The sequence below is a fragment of the Sus scrofa genome, chromosome 3 (assembly GCF_054392235.1).
Source record: "Sus scrofa isolate SSC_HxYL_T2T_F1_AM1 chromosome 3, Sscrofa_HxYL_maternal_Yorkshire_Landrace_v2.0, whole genome shotgun sequence".
In the NCBI taxonomy this organism is placed as follows: Eukaryota; Metazoa; Chordata; class Mammalia; order Artiodactyla; family Suidae; genus Sus; species Sus scrofa.
The window spans coordinates 93,191,163-93,216,036 of record NC_139385.1 but is presented as its reverse complement, the minus strand read 5'-3'; the positions used below and the strand labels follow the sequence as shown (position 1 = coordinate 93,216,036).

The 24,874-nt window shown below is 38.8% G+C and overlaps 2 protein-coding genes across 9 annotated transcripts in view; one reads left to right on the top strand and one right to left on the bottom strand.

The window, feature by feature from the left end:
• Positions 1-1,726: 1,726 nt before the first annotated feature.
• Positions 1,727-24,874, bottom strand: part of LOC146404778 (uncharacterized) — a 128,477-nt gene continuing 105,329 nt past the window's right edge. Inside the window, exon 4 of the mRNA XM_085020123.1 lies at positions 1,727-5,019. Coding sequence (XP_084876249.1) covers positions 4,882-5,019 — 138 coding nt within the window. The 3' untranslated portion in view covers positions 1,727-4,881. The remainder of the gene's footprint in view (positions 5,020-24,874) is intronic.
• The window catches only part of PAPOLG (poly(A) polymerase gamma), a 38,899-nt gene continuing 30,580 nt past the window's right edge, over positions 16,556-24,874 (top strand). For 4 of the 8 annotated variants that reach the window (XR_014841884.1, XR_014841885.1, XR_014841883.1 and 1 more), the window contains exons 1-3: positions 16,556-16,807; positions 18,778-18,939; positions 20,397-20,463. Coding sequence is in view for 2 of the 8 variants with exons in the window: in XM_003125108.6 (XP_003125156.1) it covers positions 16,791-16,807; positions 18,778-18,939; positions 20,397-20,463 (246 nt within the window). In the remaining 6 variants the exon portion in view is untranslated. Of the gene's footprint in view, positions 16,808-18,777; positions 18,940-20,059; positions 20,110-20,133; positions 20,303-20,396; positions 20,464-24,874 lie in introns of those variants that run through there. The other 4 variants (XM_085019159.1, XM_085019158.1, XM_013996138.3 and 1 more) reach the window with 4 other exon arrangements.

The following is a 24,874-nucleotide window of genomic DNA, read 5'->3' as shown; positions in this document are numbered from 1 at the left end:
GAATCAATGATTTTTATAGCACAGTAATTTTTTAAATGTTATTTCCCCTTATTTTAATGTGAGTCTTTAGTTTAAATAGACTCATAAAATGATAATAGTCATAAATTCATGAAATATACGTGTAGTAGCAGAAATGGAAGAAGCAAAGGCTTAGAACATGCCTGAATAAAATTCTACAGTCCCCATTACTTTTAAAACCATTGAAGTATACATACAGAAACATGCACAAATCCTAAGTGTACAAATCAACAAATAATAAAAAATGACCACATCTATATAACCAACAATCAAGGTCAAGAAATAGTAATCTATGAAAAAACTAACTCAAGGCAAATAAGAGGTCAGAATAGAATAGTGGTTTAATGTTGAGCGCTATCATCTAGGAGGGGGGACACGCCTACTGGGCTATTGAAAATGTTCTGTATCTTGATCTGGGTAATGGTTACATGTGTAAAAATTATCCTGTACATTTCAGATCGTGCATTTTCTCTAAGTTGTAATTCAATAAAAAGTAAAAATTTTTAAAGGATTGATTTTGCCTGTTTTTGAACTGCATGTAAATGGAAGCATATCGCATGTGTTCTTGCTCAACATTATGTTTAGGAAATTCATCCATGTGGTAAAGTATGTTGCAGATCGTTCATTTTCATTGCCAGCAGTGTGGAATTGTATGAGTACGCCACAGTTAACTTATCCATTTTACTTTTCAATTGTATCCAATTTGAGGATAATATAAATAATATTTCTATACATGTCTTTTAGTGTATGTGTGTACACATTTCTTCAGTGCATATATTTAGAAGTGAAATTGCTGGATCTTAGAGTGTGCGTATATTCAATTGGAAACACTGCCAAACAGTTTTCCAACATGGTTGTACAATTTACCTTCCTACCATCAATGTATGAGAGTTCCCACTAGCTCCACATCCTCACCAGTAATTGCTATGAGTCTTTATAATCTTAGTCATCCTGGTAGGAGTGTACAGTACATTTTATTGTTGTTTTCATTTTAATTTCACTGATTTTCAATATTTTTCATATATTAGTATTTTGTGAAATCTATTCAAATCTTTTGCCCATTTTTTAAATAACTTGTCTGTATTTGCCTTGCTGATTTGAAAGAGTTCTTTATATATTCTGGATATAAACCTTATGGCTTGCCTTTTTGCTTTGTTAATGGTGTCTTTTGGTGAACAGGTGTTATTAATGTTAGTTGTCCAATTTATCAATCCTTCCCTTCATGGTTAGTGCACTTTTGTATTCTGTTTAAGAAATTATTTTCATCATGATTATGAAGATAATTTCCTGTATTGCTTTTAGAAGCTTTATATATTTAAATCTGCAATTTCCTGGAATTTAATTTTCTATATGATATGGTATAGAGGTCAATTTTCTTTTTTTTTTTTTCTCATATGGATATCCAGTTATACCAGTACTGGTTATTGAAAAAATAATCTTTTCCCATTGCTTTGAAGTGTCATTTTCATCATAAATCAAATGTCCATATGTGTGTATCTTCTACTGGTCATACTATTCTGTCCAATTGGTCTACTTATCTATACTTGCATGATACTATGCTGTCTTAATAACTGTAGATTTATAATGTTCTTCTCAGTAGCAAGCCCTACTTTGCTCTTCTTTTAAAAAATTGTCTTAACTATTTTTGTCTCTTTGCATTTCCATATAAAATTTAAAATCAGCTTGTCAAAACCCACCAAAACAAGAACACAGCTAGCTAAGATTTTTATTGAGTCACATGAATATTTAGATCAATTTAAGGAGAATTATATTCTAGTCCATGAACATGGTGTTTCCCTCCACTTACACATTTGAGAGTAAATTGCAGACATGATTTCATTTTACCTGTAAATATTTCAATCTGTATTTTGTAAAAGCAATGATATCTCCTTATATAGCCACAATATGCATATCAAAATCAGGGAATAAATATTGATATGACACTATTTTCTAATCTGCACGCATTATTTAAACTTCATCAATTCCTTCACTAATGTCCTCTGTTTTGTTTTGTTTTCTCTTTTTCTGGTCCAAGATCCAATCCAGAATCACGTATTACATTTAGTTATTGTGTCTCTTTAGTCTTCTTTTATCTGAAACAGTTCCTGAGTTTTTCTTTGTTTTGAAATGTTTAAGAATACAGGCCAGTTTTTTTGTAGAATATCCTTGATTTGGGTTTAATCTGATATTTCCTCATGATTAGATGTAGGCTGTGCATTTGGGGTAGGGAAAACTACAAAAGTGACATTGGGTCTTTCTTGGTGCACCACATCAGAAGGTACATGATGTCAGTTTTGCCCTTTGCTGGTAATGTTAATTCTGTCTGCTTGGTTAAATAGTACCTGCCAGGCTTATGGACATATTTTCCATATTTGATGTGTTTGGGGGGGTTTGATGCTATTTTAATGCTGTTTTTAAACTGTCATTTTCTGATTGTTGTTGATATATACAAGCTCCATTGATGACAGTAGATTAACCTTACTAGGTTCTAACTTCTCTGTAATTTGTAATGTTTTAACTCTTCTAAAATTCTTTTCATCTTAATAATTTATCATTACACTATGTATGAATTTGCTACATGTACAAATATGTCAGTTGCAAATAGGTTTCTTTTTTCCTTCTGTTCTAAGTCTCAGACATTTTATTGTGTTTTTTGTCTTTGTACTGGCTAGGACTATATTAAATAGAAATGGTAATCATGGATATCTTTGTCTTATTCCCAACATCAGGAGGAAAGGTTTTGATATTTTACAATTATGATATTTATGGTATTTGCTATATGTTTCTTATAGAAAGAAACCACTTATCAGATTAGAAAAGATCCTTTCTACCTGTCTGCACAACTTTTTTTCCACTTGTGAAGATACGTAGAATTTTACCAAATGCCTTTTCTTTCTCTATTAGATTGATAATATTTTGCTTTTATTCCATAAATGGAGTTCATTACATTGAATGACATTTTAATGTTAAACCAACCTTATATTTCTGGAATAAACCCAACCTAGTCATATAGAGCTGTCATAGTCTTTTCTAGGTTCTAACTTTTAAGACTAAATTGCAGTTACCTTCAAATAGTTTTTTAAAATCCCCAAATATAATTTGGTTTGATTTATGCTCCGGTCATGGTCAATTTTGGTAAATATTTCAGGCTCCCTTTTCCAGACACTACAGTTGTGTAACAAATCACCAAAACTTTATGGCTTAGATCAGTAATAACCATTTTTCTCTCTCGTGGTGTCTGCATCGATAATTCCAGAGCAGCTCCGTGGGCTCAGTTCAACTCAAGATCTCTCACAAGGTTTAAGTCTGATTGGTTGGGGTTGGAATTATCTCAAAAGCTTCTTCACTCAAATCCCTGGTGCCTAGACTAGGGGTCCAACAGCTAGCTCCTGGAATTCTTGGAGCTCCTCAAACATTCCCCTCTAACTCTGGGTGGTTTCTCAGCAGAGCAGCTCAGCATGGTAGGACTTCTTGTGTAGCAGCTGTATTCCAAAGGCATCTGTCCCCAGAGAGGCAGAGAAGCAGAGCTGCCTTTTATGACCCAGCCTTAGAAGTCACTAGCAACATTTGACCATACTACTGGTGACAAAAGCCCACTCAGCTTCAAGGGTTGAGAACATAGGTCCCACCTCTCAATGAAGGAGCGTCAAATCACATTGTAAGGAGAACACCTGGTATAAACTGGTGAGGCCATCTTTAGAAAATGCCACCTGCCAGAGCAGCATCCCACAAGTCCCATAGCCATTTCCACCATTACACCTGCTTCAGTCTGTCTCCATTAGGTCCCACACCTCCTTTCTAATCCCTGCCCCAGTAGCATAGTTTCTATCTTCACTTCATCATCCTCCATGCACAGATGCATGGCGGAGTCCCACAAGTTCGCTCTGAAGGCCCATCCCTCAGAATCTCTTCTAGAGCTTTGGAGGGTGAGGAAGAGGCCCAATGGCCTTGAGAAATGGGTATCACACATCACCCAGGCTAGAGATCCTGAGAAATGCCATTACGACCTTGGGACTGAGGCAGGAGATAGATGGGCTCCAGGATAGACCTTTACAACTAGCCTCTTGTTTACACTTCTTGAGGCAGGAGACAGGTGGGCTCTGGGATAAACATTTACAACCAGCCACCTATCTATACTTCACGATAGAAATAACAACAGGCACAAGGCAAATAACTGGTACTTGTCTCTGTGAACTGTTAAATAATGGTAATGACAGGATCAGAAGAGGGGCTAAGCTTTCTTGGGCAAAGACCAAAGAGGTCACACACTTTCCATCCTTGGGGTCAGAAAGGGAGGGGGTGCCAGACCACAATAAGTCTAAATAACCTTCCCACAATGCCTTGCTTTGGAATCCATCTTGAAGAAAAGAAGTGCATGCAGATGGGGAGGGCCCGGGTCTGGTCAGGTGTGAAAGATAAAACAAGATAATTGGCCAAAGGAAGACAAAGACCGAAAGAACTGCCAAAATAAGTGGTTTAAATCACCCCTCTGGCTCGCTCCTCATTCAGGGGAACACCCACACCTGCACTTCTTTGGGTGTGAATTACTGCTTTGCTTCTGCCTTAGATAAATAGACTAATTCCCTGTGTGCTTTCCCACATGCTGTACTATGCTTCTAACAAGAAACTTTGTACCTGTTTTTACAGTCTTTGCCTCCTTGAAACATTCTTGCTTTCAACAGGGGCAAGAATCAGGGCAATTTTGCTTCTAGCCTCTAGCTGGCCTGATGGCTGGGATTCCTGGTTTTCATCCAGATTGCCCAGGTTCAATTCCTAAGCAGAGAATTAAAATCTTGCTTCAAGCCATTACACACTGCTGCCTCTCCAAGATCAGGACCACTGGACGGACCCCAGAATGCATCTTCATTTCAGTGTGCCAAGATGAAATTCTTTCCTCCATGCCAAGCATCTCCTCTGTGATGGCTTCTTCCCAGCTGATACACAATGATGTAGGAAGAGGGAACTTGCCGCAGGAAGATGGGTCTGGAAACTTGTCAGAGCCTGATTCAGAGGACATAGGGGATGTTAAACAATGTTAGGCCAAGAAGTATCAAGGTCAATTGTTAACTTTAGAAAAAAAATCACCACTATGTTAAAGCAAAGCTAGCCTTGTTCCTTGCTGCCAAGAGCAGTGCCTACTCAGTGGTGCCGTGTATACACCACCTCCATTACAATGTATTAGACCCGAGGGAGATTTCTTTGATATAAAGCCTCTTTGAGAGAGCATCAAGACGCTGCTTGTTTACACATATGCCAGGAAGCACACATTGAAGAAAACCTGTGTTTGCAATAGAGTTTGTTTCCCTCAGTTCAGAAGACAGAATTAGGGGCTGGAGTAGCAACAACCTCCTCTTCTAAAGAATTTGCTCTAAGTTCTGAATTAATTTTCACCCTCCTAACGATAAAGGCTAATTTGATTCTGTAGCTATGAAAAAAAATGGGCATAACAACATCCTTTGTAAAATACCTGGGTTTGCTAAAAATGCCAGGGATGCGTTCAGCAACAAAATCCTTTGAAAAGTCATTACAAGGGTGCTGTTTTCACACTCGCCTTGCATGGAATCCAGAGCAAGTGGCAGCAGTAATTCGTGATAGGACTGTCTTTTCCTGCACCACAACCAGTATCGGACAAGGAAACTGGATACCTGATTGATTCAGGAAATCAAAGTAATAAAACTGCCAGCCACAATGCCACCCAGTGATTAGACGGAAGGCTGGTTGAAAATTTAAACACCCTTCTACTCATTAATCTCCAACTGCTAAAGACAAACAAAAAGCAAAATTAACATGATTGTAAACTAAGCACTTGTGTCCTGTGGCTACCGTGTTGGCCTGCTGAGAGGGAATGAGTTGATCAAAGCCAGTGAGTCCACGGAGAACCGCAGGATTAGTGCTGCTTCAGGGAGCGCACAGCCAGGATCCATTACCTAGCCTGCTTCAGGAACAGGTGAATACCGTAATTAATCTTGGCTTCAATTTGGAGGGAAGCAGGGGACCCACCTGCCTTGTCCATTGAGTTTTATATGTTAATCCCACAAGCTCGGGGGAAAGTTTTTAAATTGGTGTAAAGACTTTTTCTGCCCTTCCGAATACGGAAAGAAGAAACAATTGGGAAGGGTTGCTGCGATCCCTAACTTCAGGCAGTTAAGGTGCCTCCCAGGAAAGCTGTTGATTGCTACCTTGCTTGGTTTGACGCATCTAGGCGTGCAGAGCAAAGGCTCTTCCAATGAAGCTAGCAGGATTTTAATGCAAGAAAACACTTGGAGACACAGGGGGCCTTACCCCACAAACATAAAACCATGAAATTCAGATACTTGGAATTAGAGTTGCTCTCAGGTGGATTCATCTAATCAATGCGCTCATAATTGCTGAAAGCATGTCCAGGACTTTATATAAAGATTTTTTTTTAAGTGAATAGGCACCTGCCTTGCCCCTCTTTTGCACCAAATTCATACTTTTTAAATTATTATTTTTTCTTTTTTATGACTGCACCCATGGCACATGGAAGTTCCCAGGGCCAGAGATTGAATCCAAGCTGCAGCTGTCCAGCCAGCCTGGAATCAAACCTGCACTTCCAGGGCAACCCAAGCCACTGCAGTCGGATTCTTAACCCACTGCACCATGGCAGGAACTCCAAAATTCATACTAAAAAAGGGGGGGGCATTAAATTGGACAAAAAAGATCTGCATGAGACATAGAAATGTCACAGTAGAAATACTGAAGATTTGCACTAAAATTCAATGCTGGATGAACTGGGTAGCAAAATAAAATCAAAGCTAGAAGATAGTCTTTGAGGAGACAAATTATGGATGTAAGCAGAAGATGCTAGAGGGTGCCCTCAGACACCCCTAACGTGGAATGGTAGAGACCACTCTGTCACAGAGAACTGAAAAGAAGCGGGTGGAGAGGCTGGTTAGGAAGTGAAATACTTGGGTGCCCCTCCTCTTCGATACCCTTGGTGAGAGGCCAAGGCCCCAGTGATTAGATGAGGCACAAACTAGCCATCCAGACATAAAACCTTAAAGATTGAGGTCTTTTTCCTGGAGACACACAATCATAGAAACGTGGTTTCACTGTGACTACCTCCCCCATTTCACCCTGTCCTCCCCACAATTCAATCTCAAAATATTACTACATTTCTGAAATGTCATTGCTGCCAGCTTTTTTTTTTTAATCTTTATTTCATCTAGATCTGATGTCCTGCTATGAAGAATTTTGTTGGGGGCCTGTCTTAGCCAATGCAGGCTGCTAAAACAAGATACCATAGACTGGGTGTCTTAAGCCACAGAAGTTTATTTTTCACAGTCCTGGAATCTAGGAAGTCCACGATTAGTGTGCCAGTAAGATGTGGTGTCTGGTGAGAGTCCTTTTAATAGTTTGCAGGTGGCAATCTTCTCATTGCACCCTCAGGTAACAAAGAGAGCAAAGAGAGAAGGAAGCTTTTTCCTGTTTCTTCCTCTAAAGGTACTAATCCCATTGTGAGGAGTCCAGGTCAGTATGTTCTAGTTACTTCCTGAAGGCCCCATCTCCAGATACCATGCAATGGAGATTAGAGTTCTAACAGTGTGAATTAGGGAGGGAGGGGCACAAACAATCAGAACCCATATTAATTTCTGGCAGCATCCCAATCCTATTTATTCACTGACCAAGACAACATGAATCTGTTAAGAACAAATTAAACCATATATTTTATTTTTTCATAGCTGCAACTGTGGCATTTGGAAGTTCCTGGGCTAGGGATTGAATCGGAGCTGCAGCTGCAAGCTTATGCCACTGGCACAGCAATGCCAGATCCGAGCTGCATCTGCCACCTATCCAGATGCACCCTACTCTATAGCTTGCAGCAATGCCAGATCCTTAACCCACTGAGTGCAGAAATTGAACCTGCATCCTCAAAGACACAACATCAGGTCCTTACCCCACTCAGCCACAATGGGAACTCCTATTTTACTTTATTTTTGCTGTTCAGAATGGGGAGGGAGTCCCTGCATGGTTGCCACCTAACATGCAACAGGGCTTGGAATGAATTCCACATGATCATTTAGCTTAAGGAACACTCTTTAATGGGGAAACTTACAAGCCAAGGGTCAGGAAGAGAAGATGGCATGGTCTCAGATCTTCCCATTATCCAAGAAAGAGGATGCTATAGCTAGGTGCTATGTGTATTCCAGGAGAGGCACGTGTCCCCTGAGATGAAGCTTTCTTAGAGTAACATTGTGAGAAGTCAGCCTTGTCAGAATCTGGACACAGAGACTAGAGCCAGGATGACTGAGGTGAAGTGCCAACTGCCCAACACCTGGGGATCTCAAGGCCTCCTAGGAGGTTGCAGCTTTTTCTAGGGGTAAAAGCTGGTCCCTCCTGGCATGATATGTGGGCAACACCAGCACTAACTTCCAAGGTCATTTTTGGATGATCTTACCTGAGGCACCATACTCTTCTATTCATTATTTAAAGAGTGGTAATCATAACCCACTAGTGGCCGGCATGAACAATACCATGCTACAACAATCTCATAGGCTAAAGAAAATGCTTAGAGTTAATGGAAGTTTGTTCAAAGGTGGAAAAGTTTCAATGAAGTACTTGTATTACATTCAGACATATCAGAATATTAAAAATGGAGACAGCCTGTCAATTGGGACAAAAAGATAAAGACATGATGAGATGAAGAAAAATATGAGAAGACCAAAAAAAAAAAAAAAATGGAGTTCCCGTCATGGCTCAGTGGTTAATGGATCTGACTGGGAACCATGAGGTTGCAGGTTCGATCCCTGGCCTTGCTCAGTGGGCTAAGGATCTGGCATTACCGTGAGCTGTGGTGTAGGCTGTAGATGTGTCTTGGATCCCACGTTGCTGTGGCTCTGGCGTAGGCCAGCAGCTACAGCTCCGATTAGATCCCTAGCCTGGGAACCTCCATATGCCACGGGAGCGGCCCTAGAAAAGGCAAAAAGACCAAAAAAAAAAAGGAGAGAATAATATTTGAAATAAATTAATTCCACAAATATTTATTGACCACCTGTGCTAAGTACTGAGGACGAGCTGGTGAGCAAGACAGATATGGTCCCTACTTGTCCTATAGACAAGTAAAGAGCCCAGTAGATCTTAAAAGCCTAATACATTAATCTTTAAAGGTTTTCCCCCGAGTTACTTAAACTAACATTTTGAAAGTCTCCCAAGGTGAAATTCTGTTTACTTGAATGAACTGGGAACAACAACAAAAAAAAAAAGAGCTGAAGTTCCTGTTGTGGCACAGCGGAAACTAACTAGTATCCGTGAGGACTCTGGTTTGATCCCTGGCCTTGCTTAGTGGGTCAAGGATCCGGCCTTGCCTTGAGCAGGTCAAAGACATGGTTCAGATCCCAAGTTGCTGTGGCTGTGGCATAGACCAGGAGCTGCAGCTCTGATTTGACCTCTAGCCTGGGAACTTCCATGTGCTGCAGGTGTGATCCTAAAAAGCAAAAAAAACAAAAATAAACAAAACAAAAAAACCCAACCAAAACAGAGCTGATTGATATACAGAAGCAATAATAAATTTTAAAGTGGAAAGAAATTTTACCTAATCTTTAAAAAAGACTCAGAAAAAAATTTGAATGTTTATTTTGTTCCAGACATATTTTAGGAAAACACTATCATAAAAAATCATTCTATCTGGGAAGAATTTTTGAGCTTGAAAAATAGGAATCTTTCAAGTGTCCAAGACTCATCAGGTAACAACAAAACAACATCTACCAAGCTTTCAAGGGAATGCTATGATTTAATAGAAGGGCATTTTCAAATATGTCAGAAGAAATGTGCCCCCTGTATGAATAAGCTATTTCAAGACACATTCTAGAGCAAGAGATGATCAAAAGAAAAAATTCAAGCATAGGGAAGTTGTAGCTGGGAGAGACTAGCAATAAGCACTGAAAACATTTCATTGATAGGGATGAGACTTAACAGTTGATATCAATACATTTATATCAAAAGAAAACTGGACAAAAATATAGATAAGCAAGCTGAAGAGAAAGAAATACAGGTGGCTGGTAAAATAAGAAAGACACTTTTACCACTGACCAGAGAGATATGCAAGTTAAAACTGCAAAGAAATACCACTTCCCAACCTATTATGTTGATTTAAAAGAATGTGTGTTTTTGTTTTGGAGTACTAACAGAGGAACCGGCTTGACAGAGGAAACTACTAGCCAAAGTTGGGACAATTTTAGCAACAAAAGAACAATGACTGTAATTGACCGAAAAACACTGATTATACATTTTTAAAAAACCCACCAGTCCATATGATACTCAAAGAAAGTAAGACAAATACAACAATCAAGCAAGTAAATAAAAACTTCTTTGCAGGTGACTGTTAGATGAAATTCTTACTCTGAAAGGGACAGGAATATTTTTCTTTTTTTTTTTCCTTTGGATTTCCTTACATTTTAAAAAAAATCTATTGCAGTATAATTGACTTACAATGTTATATTAGTTTCAGATATACAGTGAAGTCAATGACTTATACATATATCCATTCTTTTTTCCCACATAGGATATTCTTCATTTGCAATAGGAATTGCATCACAGAGTAACTTAATAGTCCTAGTTAATGGGGAAGAGATCTTCTTATCTTCTTTCCAGAAAAATGCCCAGCTATGAATGTTGACAGAATTGGAAAACCACAATTTGCAACGGTTTTTTTTTTTTTTTTTTTTTTTTTTTGTCTTTTTGCCTTTTCTAGGGCCGCTTCCTCGACATATGGAGATTCCCAGGCTAGGGGTCTAATTGGAGCCATAGCCACCGGCCTAGGCCAGAGCCACAGCAACACCAGATCCGAGCCGCGTCTGCAACCTCCATCACAGCTCACGGCAACGCTGGATCGTCAACCCACTGAGCAAGGGCAGGGATCGAACCCGCAACCTCATGGTTCCTAGTCGGATTCGTTAACAGTTAACTCCTGCAACTGTTAAGGACATAATTGTTGATAGAGATCTGGATGTTCATCTGGTGTCAAAGTTATCCCCTTACAGATTCCTAGCTAGTTCCAAGATGACTGTCACCACATAAACCTAGTGGTCAACCACCAATAATGGAATAACCAGATTTTCATTACTGAGACTCCTGGTTACATCATTATGTAGCAGTGTTTAGCCTGAATCTAATTAAACCTTTATATCCAACTTTCAATAGTAGAAAATATGGAGGTTATTGTTTAATAACAATGAGAAAAATCCAGAAATTGGGATATTTCTGAACTAGAATCTACCCTGGCCTTTGCAAGTCAGTGTTATATGAAAAATAAAAAGCTTGAGGGTGTGAAGAAATAAGGAGAAACAAGAAAAAGAGTGTCCATTCTAGACTAAAATATACTTCAGAGACCCAACAAACAAATGCAATCATGGTTCTCGATTGGATTCTAATCTGAACAATTGCTGCAAAAAAACATTTTGGGGACAAGTGGGGGAAACTTTGGTGTGTTGATATTATTGTGGTTCTTTGGGGAAGTGTACTTATATGTACATGCATATCAAAATATTTAGGAATGCAGTGGGGGGAGAGAGAATTGGATGAAGGCGGTCAAAAAGTACAAACAGTTATGTAAGATAAATAAATATTAGGGATGTAATATTCAACATGAGAAATATAATTAAAACTGCTGTATGTTATATATGAAAGTTAAGAGAGTATATCCTAAGAGTTCTCATCACAGGAAAAAAAACCTTTTTTCTAATTCTTTCTTTTATTTTACTTATTATTTATTTAGTCTGTTCCCATGGCATGGTGGCATGCTGGAGTCCCCAGGCCAGGGATCAAACCCATGCCACAGCAGTAACAACTGCCAGATCCTTAACCTGCTGAGCCACCAGGGAACTCCCTTTTCTATTTCTTTAAGTCTCTATATGAGCTTATAGAAGTGTAGAGGTTCACTAAGCTTAATGTGATAATCACTTCATGATGTGTATAAATCAAATCATTATACTGTACACCTTAAACTTATACAGTGCTATTTGCCAATTATATCTCAACAAAACAGAGGAAAAAATATTTAAAAGTGAAATGCCAGGGAGTTCCTGTCGTGGCTCAGTGGTTAGTGAATCCGACTAGGAACCATGAGGTTGTCGGCCTTGCTCAGTGGGTTAATGATCTGGCGTTGCCATGAGCTGTGGTGTAGTTTGCAGACGCGGCTCAGATCCCTCGTTGCTGTGGCTCTGGCATAGGCTGGTGGCTACAGCTCCAATTAGACCCCTAGATTGGGAACCTCCATATGCCACGGGAGCAGCCCAAGAAATGGCAAAAAGACCAAAAAAAAAAAAAGAAATGCCAGGATATCTATTAAAAGACTTCAGTTTAAAACAGTGAAACATGTTGGCCTAGCAGTTAAGGACTTGGCATTGTCACTGCTGTGGCTCAGATGATGGCTGTGGCTCCTTGGGTTTGATCCCTGGCCCAGGAATTTCTGTCTGCCATGGGTGCAACAACAACAACCAAAAAAGTGAAACATATGACAAAATACTAAAATAATTATTAAATCTAGGTAATAGGTATATGGCATTTATTACACTATTCTCTCTATTCTGCACATTTATGATTTTCATATTAAGTATTAAAAGTATTTTTAGTATCTAGCACTTGTGAGGGTTTGAAGAAACAGACCATCCCATACATATTTTCAGTTGGAGTATAAATTGGTATAACCTTCTTAGCAGACAATTTAGACCATATAAATTTTATTTTTAAATATACACACCCTTTGACAGTAATTCTATTGTTAAGAATCTATTAATGACTGATAACACAAGTGTAAAGGAGATATTGTAAGGATGATTATAGCATTATTTATGATATAATTTTGAGATAATAGGGAAATGGTTAAATATATTTTGACAAATATTACATATTATTTATGTCAAAGAATACCATATTATTGTTAAAAGGAACAGTGTGGGTGCATATTTACTGTATTGGTTTGCTGAAGCTGCCATAAGAAAGTAACACAGATTGGATGGGAGGCTTAAACAACAGAGACCTATTTTCTCACAGTTCTGGAGTCTAGAAATCTGAAACAAGGTGTCAGCAGGGTTGGTTTCCTCTAAGGGCCCTCTCCTTGGCTTGTAAATGGCCGTCTTCTCCTGTACCATGATCATCCCTCTGCACCATCTGTATCCACATTCCCTCTTCTTTCAAGGATACCAGGCACACTGGAGTAGGAGCCACTGTCATGGATTTTTTTAAACTTAATTATCTCTTTAAAACCCTATCCAAATCTGGTCATATTCTTAGGTGCTGGAAACTAGAACTTCAACATAATGAAATTTTGAGGATACAACTCAGTCCATAACATTTACTGACATAGAAAGATGCTCATGTTTTGTTTTGTTTTTTAAATCTATTTACCCTGTGTTTATAATTGTTTAGGTTGGGAAAAAAAATCAAGGAGCAGACACATTCAGTATAATCTCCCTTTTTTTTCAAAGTTAAAAAACAATAAAAACAAAACCTCTAATACATGTTTATATGCAGTTTGGGGTGTATTGAAAACATTCTGGAAGGATAGATACCCAGCTGTTAATAATGGTTCCCTGGGAATAAAACTAGAGTTAGGAATAGAAGGGACAGATTTCCACTCTTTTTAAAAAATTTTTTAACAAATATGGGTTACATTTGTAATTGGAAATTTTTAGCTTAAAAAATACAGCTACAGGAGTTCTCTTGTGGCACAATGGGTTAAGAACTCAGCATTGTCACTGTAGTGTCTTGGGTCACTGCTGTGGCCCTAGGTTTATCCCTGGCCTGGGAATTCCACAAGCTGCAGGGTGAGGCCAAAAAATAGTAATAATAATATAACTACAGTATAGACCCCCCTCCCTCCAAAGGAAAATATATTCTTCATTGAAATAAAGTGTCCCTATTGAAATGGGGGTTAGGGGCTGGTATTTAATCTCAGGTAGATTAACAAAGACACGAAAATGAGAAGAAAAACAACTAAAACTGAGGCAAACTACGAATAACATAAAAGAGAATGAAAAAGTATTGTTCTGATATTGACTTTGATAATTATGTAAATACAGGATTAAAGCTGTCTTTGCAACACTTGAGGATTTCATTAAACTAGTAGAATCAAAAGCAGAGTTCACCTTTCATCCAAATTTGCAGCAAGTAAGAGCAAAAACTATGTGGTGAAAAGAAAAGAAAAGAAAAGAAAGAAGGAAAATAAATATTTCAAAATTAAATACATAAATAAAGAGAAAATTAAGAGATAAGAATTACGGTCATCTACATAAAGAAGAGTTAAATTTATTGAGTCCTATGTGCCTGGTACTGAGCAAAGGGCTCTACGTTGTGCAGATCACAGAATCAGCCTGCAAATCTTTCTGGTGTTTATGTTTGAAACAAGGCTGAGCCCTGAGAGAACCCTGTGCAGCTAGCAACAAAGATCTTGGTTAGAAACCTCAAGGAGGGGAGTTCCCATTGTGGCGCAACAGAAACAAATCTGACTGGGAACCATGAGGTTGCGGGTTTGATCCCTGGCCTCGCTCAGTAGGTTGGGGATCCAGCTTTGCCATGAGCTGTGGTGTAGGTCACAGACGCAGCTCAGACCTGGCATTGCTGTGGCTCTGGCGTATGCTAGCAGCTACAGCTCTGATTAGACCCCTAGCCTGGGAAACTCCATATGCCATAGGTGCAGCCCTAAAGGGACAAAAGGAAAAAAAAAAAAAAAGGAAACCTCAAGGAAAGGAGACTTTCAGTCTCCTAGTCTGGCAAGACTCCCTAAGCTGTTGGGGAGATGGGGAGAGGTGGCAAGAATGAGCTCTTTGGTGCTTCTGGGCAAGACCACAAGCCCTGATAAGGAGCTCTAAACAAGACCAGGATGCAGCAGAAGGTGCATTTACCAGGGCCCAGCTGTGTACAATTTGTCCTAACTCCCCCTGATTCCTTGATCTCAAGAAGTGGGAAGGGAGAGACCCTGGATGACCAAGACGGTCTGTGTCTGCCAGCTCAGAATGAGGAGCTTGAGGTCAAAAATTAAGTTTTAGAAAATAAAGTGATATTTCTTGCCTGTCTGAATTTTCATTTTGGCTCTACATACCCTTCTAATTCTTTTACAATCCTATTAACTTCATTTTAAAGACAGGAAAGGGCTTTTTAAGGTTAATTTCCCTAAGGTCACAAAACTAGAAAGTACCAAAACTAGAATTCGAATTTGGGTCTCCCTGGCATTGAAGCCCTTGATAGCAATTACTATATCCTGCCTGGGATAGGTTTTGCCATCTCCCTACCACCTGTACCCAATCCCTATTCCCAAATCTTGCTAATTTAAGCACATGCCCTATTCCAGAAAGCCACTATTGAGCATCCCCTGTCCCCAGGTTTAATTGGCCCTCTTTGGGCCTCCCAAAATCTCCTAACCGCATCCCATCACAGACTGTACTGTATTTTAGTGATCTCTCTATGTGCTTATTCTCCTTCACTAGACTGAACTTTTGAGAGCAGGAATTAAGTATCTCTAGTGCCTGACACATAGTAGGTGATTTGTTTCTACAACAGAAGAATATCACTTATATTCAATTGTCTCCTCACTAAACAATACATCTGGGAGTTACCTTTTGACTCAGCAGGTTAAGGATCTGGCATTGTCACCCCTGTGGCTCTGGTTACAGCTATGGCATGGGTTCATCCCTAGCATGGGAACTTCTGCATGCCTCAGGCCTACCAAAAAAGAGAATACCTCTGGTTTTGTGCACAACTAAATCACTGAAGCCTACCACAGTGCTTGACACAAATTAGGTTTTCAATAAATATTTTTGAATGAATGATTCTATATGTACTCTCTATCTACTATGACTCTGAGTCACATTCCAAGAAAAAGCTTCTTCACATTCTTTTCCTTATAATGACTTACTGTTTTAAATTATTTCTACCCTTTGACATTTTAAAATTTGTCATCACTTTACCATTTTCATCCTCACATGAAACACGATTTCCAATATTCAAAAGTGTGAGATTTTCATTGTGTTCTATTTATCCTATCACAAACTGCGAGCATTCCTATCAACCTCTTCCACTTTACTAGAACGTCATTAATCAGGGGGAGGTACTTAGAGGTGAAGGGAACAGTTAGCCTCCAATTGACAAGCTTGCTCTTCTCTGGGGTTATTGCAAAGTCACACGTTCCTGGGTGTGACCTTCTCAGGACATAATCTCCTCAAGGGCTGAATTGATTAGACTATGACTATGACCTATTAAATTAAAGGTGTGGCATAATGAAAGAGTTAAAATAGTATTTTCTATGCAAGGTTGTGATCTTTTTTAAAATATATGATATAGGCTCTCATAAGAGAAACAGGAAAACACGTCCCAAATTACCTTCCTAGCAGTTAGCCTGGATTGACAGTCCCACTGAACAAAGGAAGGAACCAAACACTCCTTGAGACCTATGTTTGCAGCCCGAGCCGGTTCCCCTCCTATGGGCGGGGCACCCGGAGCCTCCGGGACCCAGGGGGAGGGGGCGGGGTGGGGAGGGGGCGGGTCCAGGTCTCAAGGGGCGGGGCCACGGCGGGCGAGAGGCAGGCTGGGAAGCGGCGCCATATTGGCGTCGGCCGCGCTGTATTGTCATAAATAGAGCCGGTTTTGTGGTGTTTTCACTACTCGGTTGGATGCCTCGGCCGTAGTAAGTGAGAGAGTAAGAGAGCGAGGAAGCGAGCTGCAAACGAGCGGAGGAAAGTGGACAGGAGGAGAAGGGAAGAGCAAGAACAGGACTCCAGAGCGAAAGGCACTCGCCGGTGAGGGGGACGCAGGAAGCGATGAAAGAGATGTCTGCGTAAGTGTTGGGGGGCGGCGGTTGGGGGAGAGGCAGAACGGAGTGGGCAGGGATGGTCGGCCCGGGATCCCGCTTTCGTTTCCTGCCCCCGCGTTCTGGCCGGAGCACTGCAGGGTGGTCTCCTTCCCTGCACCCGGCCGGTCGACAAGGGCACCTCCCTACACACTGGGCGCTCACCTGGCACCCTTGCACAGACTCGGGGACTCCAGGAGACCCCCATCTGCGCCTGGCTGCCCCACCTCTGAGGACGCCCCCAAATGAGGTTGCGGCGGGAGAGAGGCTCGTGTGTCCGTAGGGAGAAATTGTCGGTCACAGTCCTGCCCCCAGCACTGTCTGAGCCGGTTTCTGCTCCAGTCTGCATTGGCGCAAATACCATCCCCCTACCTCCTCCTCCTCCGTCTTCATGACCTGCGGTCTCCAGGTCTTCAAGAGTGAATGACCTACCCCAGCCCATGGGTTTCTCTTTAATAAAGGTTGTGCTGTTTTCACCCTCCCCTGGCCTCCCCACCTATCCACCGTGCATCTGCGGGTCTCTTCCTCCTGCTCATACTTGGGTAAGTCAGAAACGGTGTCCTCCTGGCAGGATTTTAAGCTTTTGACATTTTGGTTTATTAGGAAATAATTTGAACATACAGAAAAATGCAAGGAATAGCATAAGCAGCATTTGTGTAGCCACCATCCATCTCTCCCCAAACATAACGTGCTGTGTGTGTGTGTGTGTGTGTGTGTGTGTGTGTTTATACACATCTTTATTTAAAAGAAACCAAGCATAATGAGTATATCTGAAGGATTCTCCTACCCCCTCCTCCTTTGGTCCCATTCACCCCCTCCCCCAGAGTTCCCCACAGTTCTGAATTTTATGCTCATTGCTGCATTTTTTTTTTTTTTTGCTATTGCTATACATGTATGTTCCAAATTGGCATTGTTTTACTTGTTTTTAAGCTTCATATAACTAGTATCACACTTGTCATTCTGCAGTTTCCATAGTGAAACATAGTATCTTTGAGATTTGTCCATGATAATGTTTTCAGCTCTAATTAATTCATATTAACTACTGTATTGTATTCCATTGTAGGGATAACACCCTAATTTAGTCCTTTTCCTGTTGGTGATTGTCTTATTTCTAAGTTTTTAATGTTAACTGTGGTAGTGAACATTCTTGTACATGCCTTTTGGTACACTTGAACTAGAATTTCTCCAAGGTGTTTACCTATAAGTTAAAATGATGAGTTGAGGGAAATGTAGGCTTCTGTTGCTTGCTTTTGTTTTCCTGACTAGGTGAGGGATGTTCAGAACCATGGAATTGGAATTTTAGTGCTAGTAGGCCCCTTGATGATCAACTTTCTCAGCATAGAGATAAGAAAGTGGGACCCAAGATTCATAGTTGTATCCATCTAAATGAAAACAATTAACTAGAGTCATAGACTGTGGCGGCTGATTCAAGCAAAGGATGTTAATGTAGGCTTCTCAGGAACAAACATAGTTGTGATTTCTTTTTAAAAGCTAGAATATTTCACAAGGACCTACTAAATGGGATGCTTTTGTTTCTTTCCTGAGAGGGGGAAAAACAAATGTTTTTACTTAGAGTTTTCTTTCAAGTGGCTGACTGCTTTTCAGAGATTGAATGTAGATGGTGCTTAAGTCTGCAGGGTGTAGTGAAGGTGGCCCTGGCCCAGCTCCCATTCAGGCTCTTTGCATTTGAGCTGAGTGGTATTGGCACAGTTGTCCTGATGCCAACACAGGCTGCTTTTGGCTTGAAAGACATCCTAACCATGAGAGCTTGAGGCAGTATGAATAGCCCTTCATCAACATAAACACAAAATACTCTTTTTTCCTAAGGGGGGGGAAGCACAACTGTTTATGTTAAGTAAACTTTTAAGGTAGTTAAATTAGTGGATTGAGAAATTTGATGTATCAATATATATTATGATGCTTTAATTTTTTTCTGCTGTTTCATTTTTCTTCAACAGAAACACCGTGCTGGACAGCCAGCGTCAACAAAAGCATTATGGGATCACCTCTCCAATCAGCTTGGCATGTCCTAAAGAAATTGATCATATTTACACACAGAAATTAATTGATGCCATGAAACCATTTGGAGTGTTTGAAGATGAGGAAGAGTTGAACCACAGGTATGTCATTTAAAAATGTGAAATATTTTACATTAAATTATTTAATTGTTAATTCTATAAACATATATCAAGTACCAATACAAAGGGATACAAAAATGACAAAATGAGAGAAAAAAAGGTGGCCACTTCTGGAACTTATATTTTAGTTGGAGGTTAGAGGAGACTAACAATTAGCCAAATAAAATAAATGCTACACATAACAAGTGCTGCTGGGAAAAATGAAGCTGGGAGTCGAGGTTGTCAGGGAAGGCTTCTTTGGCATTTGAAGAAAATTTTGAAGGTGAGGAAAGAGCTCTATGAGTTTGAGGAAAGAGTATTCTAGGCAGAATGCTTGAAGTGGGAGTGTAGCTGATACAGTTAAGAAATACATAGCAAAGTAGCCTGGGTGAGTGAAGCAGAGTGAATAAGAAGAGAAATGTGGGCTTAAAGAAAATGAGGTAGGAAGGAACTTGGAGGGAAAGGTCACTTAGGACCTTGAAAGCCATTATAAAGGTTTTAGCTTTTACTGAGATGGGAAGCAGTTAGTGTTTTGAACAGAAGATTGGCATGATTGACTCATGTTTAACACAGTCATTCTGGCTGTATTGTTGAGAATAGTATGAAGAGAGGTCAAAGCAGAAGCAGGGAAACCAGTTAGGAGGCTATTATAATAACCCAAGGAAGAAATGGTGGTGGCCAGAACTAGGGAGATTGGCAGTGAAGGTAATAAGAAGTAGTAGAATTCTGGACATTTTAATGGTAGGGTTGTTTAATGATTGTGGAATGTGAAGGGGGGAGTGGAACAGGTCAAGGATGATGCCAAGATTTTTGGTCTTAGCATCTAGAAGGGTGAAATTCCATTACCTGGGGAAGGCTGAGGGAGAAGCAAGTTTGGACAAATCAGGAATTCAGTTTTTCATGTATTATCTTTAAGATACCTAAACATTTTTTTTTTTTTGTAAACTGGATTTGGTTATGCTGTTAGTTGCAAGTTTGTTTTAATATCAAATTGCTTTTATTAAGTAAATTTTATAAACACTAGTCAATATATAATGTACTCATTTTTATTATCCAAACACAACTGTCGATGAAAGAATGCTAACCTCTATTATTACCACACTGAATTGATTTTATTCCATAGTAAGGCCAAGAAAGTTGACAGTTCAGTTGGCCTCTGCAGCCTTGTTGAAGGTAATTTTGATTTTTTTTTATTAGGCTTTTTGAATTTTGAAAATAGCTCAAAGAACAAAATACTATCATCACGTTTATCGTCTCTTTGGAACTCTTAGGAACCTAAGAATGCCAAAGAGATGTGCCATGTATCAACAGATGTGATAGCATTAGCACGTGTGTAATATGCTTTTACTCTAGCACCAACACAAAGGTACTGCCTATATGTTTAATTACTTTTTAAAATACTGTTTGTTTTTGGTGTTCTTTGTTTGTTTTAGTCTAAAGCATGTTATTTTTTATTATAGGCTGGTTGTTCTTGGTAAACTGAACAATTTAGTAAAAGAATGGATTTCTGAGGTCAGTGAGAGTAAGGTAAGGCTAAACTAAATTGAATTCATAGTTTCATTATGTCTTGGTCATTAGTCCTGGTAATAAGATACAGGATGAAGGAGTCGAGACTAATCAGAATACATTAAAACATGATTCTTTAATATACTTGGAAATGAAATGATCTAGATAGTTGAGGCCTAAATAAGTGAAGATTTACTCCACGAATAGCCAGTGTCTGACTACATGTCCACATAAATGTCTTGCTTGACTCACAAATGTCTTGCTTGGTAGTGGACCAGAATTTAAATACCTGAGATTTTACTTAAAAAGCAAGATTGCAGACTTCTTGTGAAATACCTGGTCTGGCAGCACTGGGCCTTGTCTTTGTGCAAGGCAGGAAGAGGCTTGAATGGAATTGGGCTCCTCCCCTTTAGGGCCTCATGGTCCCCATCATTCCTTGCTCTCTTTGACACAGCAGCTATCATTTATCAATCAGTGTCTTGTGTTTCTTACGTGTATACTTTCCTCACTTGCATACCTGCGTAGCCCCTGAGACATACGAGTTTGCATGCCCTAATTTGTAATTATTCAGCTTTTCCCTCCTGTGGTAGCTTACCTATTTTTCTTCTAAAATCGACTTCATTTTTCTTATACTTTGAATATAATTTAATTTTCATTTGTCTGGGAATCATCACTATGAATATTATTTTGTTAGCTGTAATAAAATGTCTTTTAGGACATGGTCAACTGAGTAATACTATTTGCCCCTTCGGTAAGTGGTTCAAACTGTGGTGTTTAAAATTTTTTTTTAATAGTTTGACATCTCTTCCTTAACAGCAATCAGCTGAAAGAAAAGAAAATCGTTTTCTTCCCAGTAATATGCATCAGTTTAGAAATTAGATAAACACCTGTTAGAATTCTTTCTTTTACAGCTTTTATTAGTTCTTCTGTACCTATGATACATGTATACAGTTGGTTCTTTTAAACATTGGGCTCTAAATAAGGTTATGAGGGACAGTGCTAAGTCTGTAGTCATTGAGTTTAAATAAATGGTCTTTATAGGATTTACTCAGGCTGCCAAGCGGCTGTCTGGATCATTTCTGAGCTCATAGCAGGGTTTCAATAGTGGAGGTTTTCAGTTAGGTTGAATTCTGAGCAGGTGAGATGCTAGTCATGCATAATTAAAAAAAAAAAAGTTTGTGCTTGTTTCTTTGCTACCAGATGTTTAACTCCTTAAGAAAAAGCCCTGTCTTATTCACCTGTACAACTGTAGGACAGAGCTCAGGCATTAAATAAATGTTGGGGAACCTGTTGTCCCTTTCTATAATCAGCTGGTAGTTGCTTTGAGTATGGAAACCAGATACACAACTTGGCTAGAATTATTCTAAAATCAGAGTAACAGGCTCTAAGACTTCTCACCACCTTTCTTTGTGAGGTTTTTGCTTGTATCCCTATTCTAGGATGCGTCAAGAGAAGTCAAGGTTTACTGTTCACAAAAGAGACTAGATTACTTTATTGAGAGATGCGCCTGATTTACTTTGTTGGGTTTTTTTTGCAACTAAAAGAACAATCCAGTAGAATCTGTGTTAAAGGGGTGTTTTTTTGGGAGGTGTGGTTTTTGGAGTTTGGGGGGTTTTTTGTTTATTTTAATTATTTAGATTGCTTTTTTCTTATTTTATTCACATTAGTGCTTTAATCTGCAGAAACAAGAAATTGGTTTCCATTTAATTTCTAGGCATAAAACCACTGTTAAAAATTGGAGACTTTACCACTGTTTGGCTTTTTTTATTTTAAGCAAAGGAAATAAAATAATTTTTAAATTGGTTTTAACAACTTCCTTCCTTTGCATAGAAAGTGACTGGCCATTTTCTATATCATTATAATTTCCTTTCATTTATGCGTATTTTAGTTTGAAAAATGTCTGAAGGATTTGAGTTAGATCAGAGATCATTCATTTTAATATTCTACATGCAGTTGGAAGATTTAAACTTTTTTTTTTTTTGCTTATACCTGGGGCATGCAGAAGTTCCTGGGACAAGGGTTTGAACCCGAACCACAGCACTGACAACACCAAATTATTAACCACTGACCGCCAGGGTATACCATGGAACATTTAAACTTTAGTCTAGAACTCCAAATCATTTTAGTTAAATGCTATAGTTTGTGGTGAAAATATTTTACTCTATGTTTCGATTTATCACTTTCTCATAAATCATGGAGGAATCATGCTTTTCAAAGTAGGAAGGTAAACAAAAAGGAGTTTCTCTATTCTTTTGATTCATGTTAGTCATCAACAATTTTACTAACTTTTCTAGTTTTAAAATTATTTGTGGTATTCTTGAAACATTCATATTTGTTAAACAGGAAGTAACAGAATATCCTGTTATGCAGATATTTTTATTCAAATTAATTTATTTAAATTAATTAGCAGATATTATGGGACTAACAATAGGGAAGAAAAAAGTCAATAAATGTAGCATAAGAGAGGTTAGAGATAACAGTAGAGGAGCAAAGAAGGATAAAAAGTTTGTTTTAAGGGGGCTGGATGATCAAAGAAGGCTTCATGAGGGAGTAGAACTTGAAGTGAACTTTGAAAAATAGATGGTATTGAGATACCCAGAGAGGATGGCAAGCATTTGAGGCGGGGAAAATGGCAAATGCAATGGAGAGGATACTGTTATGTCACGTTATGTCACATATTGGCAGTTGGAGCTTCAGAAGGAAAGATCAGGAGACAGGCAAGAAAGATCCAAAAGAACATACTATGAGAATCCTTAGGATCTAAGGCTCAGTAGTCAGAGAAGAATGCACTGGCAAGTTTGGAGCAGAAGAGTTAGGCAATAGAGTAATTTAAGAATATCAGTGAGTGATAATAATTTTAAAAAATAAAAGAGGAAAAAACGGAATATCAGCGAGTGAATTTGTACAAAATAGAATAAGAAAATAAAGACTGAGGGCAAGGGGGTAGCTTATGAAACTATTTAATAGCCCAGAATGGTGGTGGGTGGGAGGAAGTGACAATGTGAGGGATATAAACTAAGAATTGGTAAGCCAGAGAAAATAATGACTTACAGATATGGGCAGTAAGGAAAATGAAGAACAGAAATAGAGATATACGGAGGGATAACTGGTTTATCACAGGAAGGATTTTTTTGCTAGGTTTCAGGGACGGATATTGATGTGGATTAGAAAGTCTGAGTGAAAATACCTGATGTACAGTTAGAATTGGCTCTAGAGAGAGGTTAGAAGTAGCTTTGTAATTCTGGTAAATTAAAAAGATAAGATCACGTCAAGAATGACCCCACTTTCTTGTAAAAATATTATAGAGCTAGAATTGAGATAAGCATATCTGTCACAAAAACTGAAGGAGAGATGGTATTAGTCAAGGGTATGATAACTGTAGAGAGCTGAAAATACATTAACTTAATAAATAAACACACTACTATATATAAAATAGTTGACCAACGAGGACCTACTGTATAGCACAGGGAACTATACTCAATATTCTGTAATAATCTATAAGGAGAAAGAATCTGAATATACCGAGCTGTACATCTGAAACTAATATGACACTGTAAATCAACTATACTCCAAAACAGACAAACAGAAATTTTGGTAGTTAAGAGTTCCTTGGTGACTGTTAAGAGTGATGGTGCCAAAGACAGGCAGTTGGAGGGGACAGGTAGGGTCAAGTGATAAATGTTTTGTTAAGATAGAGATGAATGCATGTATACTGGACACAAATTTGTTTTTCCTTTGGGAATACCTTCATTCAAGCTGCAATCAGAAAAGTTCTGAAGTACTTTTACAAATCTCTGCTCATCAGAGTTGACAAATGCAATATATATCAGTAGCATTTAGGCAATTTTTTTTTATTGAGGTATAGTTTATTTACAAGACTATTAAGTTTCAAGTGTATAACATAGTAGTTCATAATTTTTTTTAGTAGTTCATAATTTTTAAAGGTTATATTCTACTTATAGTTATAAAATATTGGCTATATTTCTTATGCTGTACAGTATATCCTTGTAGCTTATTTATACATAGTAGTTTATATCTCGTAATCCTCTACCCCTTTTGTACCCCTCCCCTCTTCCATCTCCCCGTTAGTTTGTTCTATGATTCTGTTTCTTTTTTGCTATATTCACCAGTTTTACTTTTTAGATTCCACATACAAGTGATACCATACAGTATTTGTCTTTGTCCATCTTATTTCGCTAAGCCTATTACCCTTGAAGTCCATCCATGTTGTTGCAAATGGTAAAATTTCATTCTTTTTATTTTATATATATATAAAATAAAAGGTGTGTGTGTGTATACACACCACGTCTTTATCCATTTATCTGTTGATGGACACTTAGGTGCTTCCATATCGTGGCTATTGTAAATATGCTGCTGTGAACATTAGGTGCATATATCTTCAAATTCATGTTTTTTTCCTCAGATATGTCCC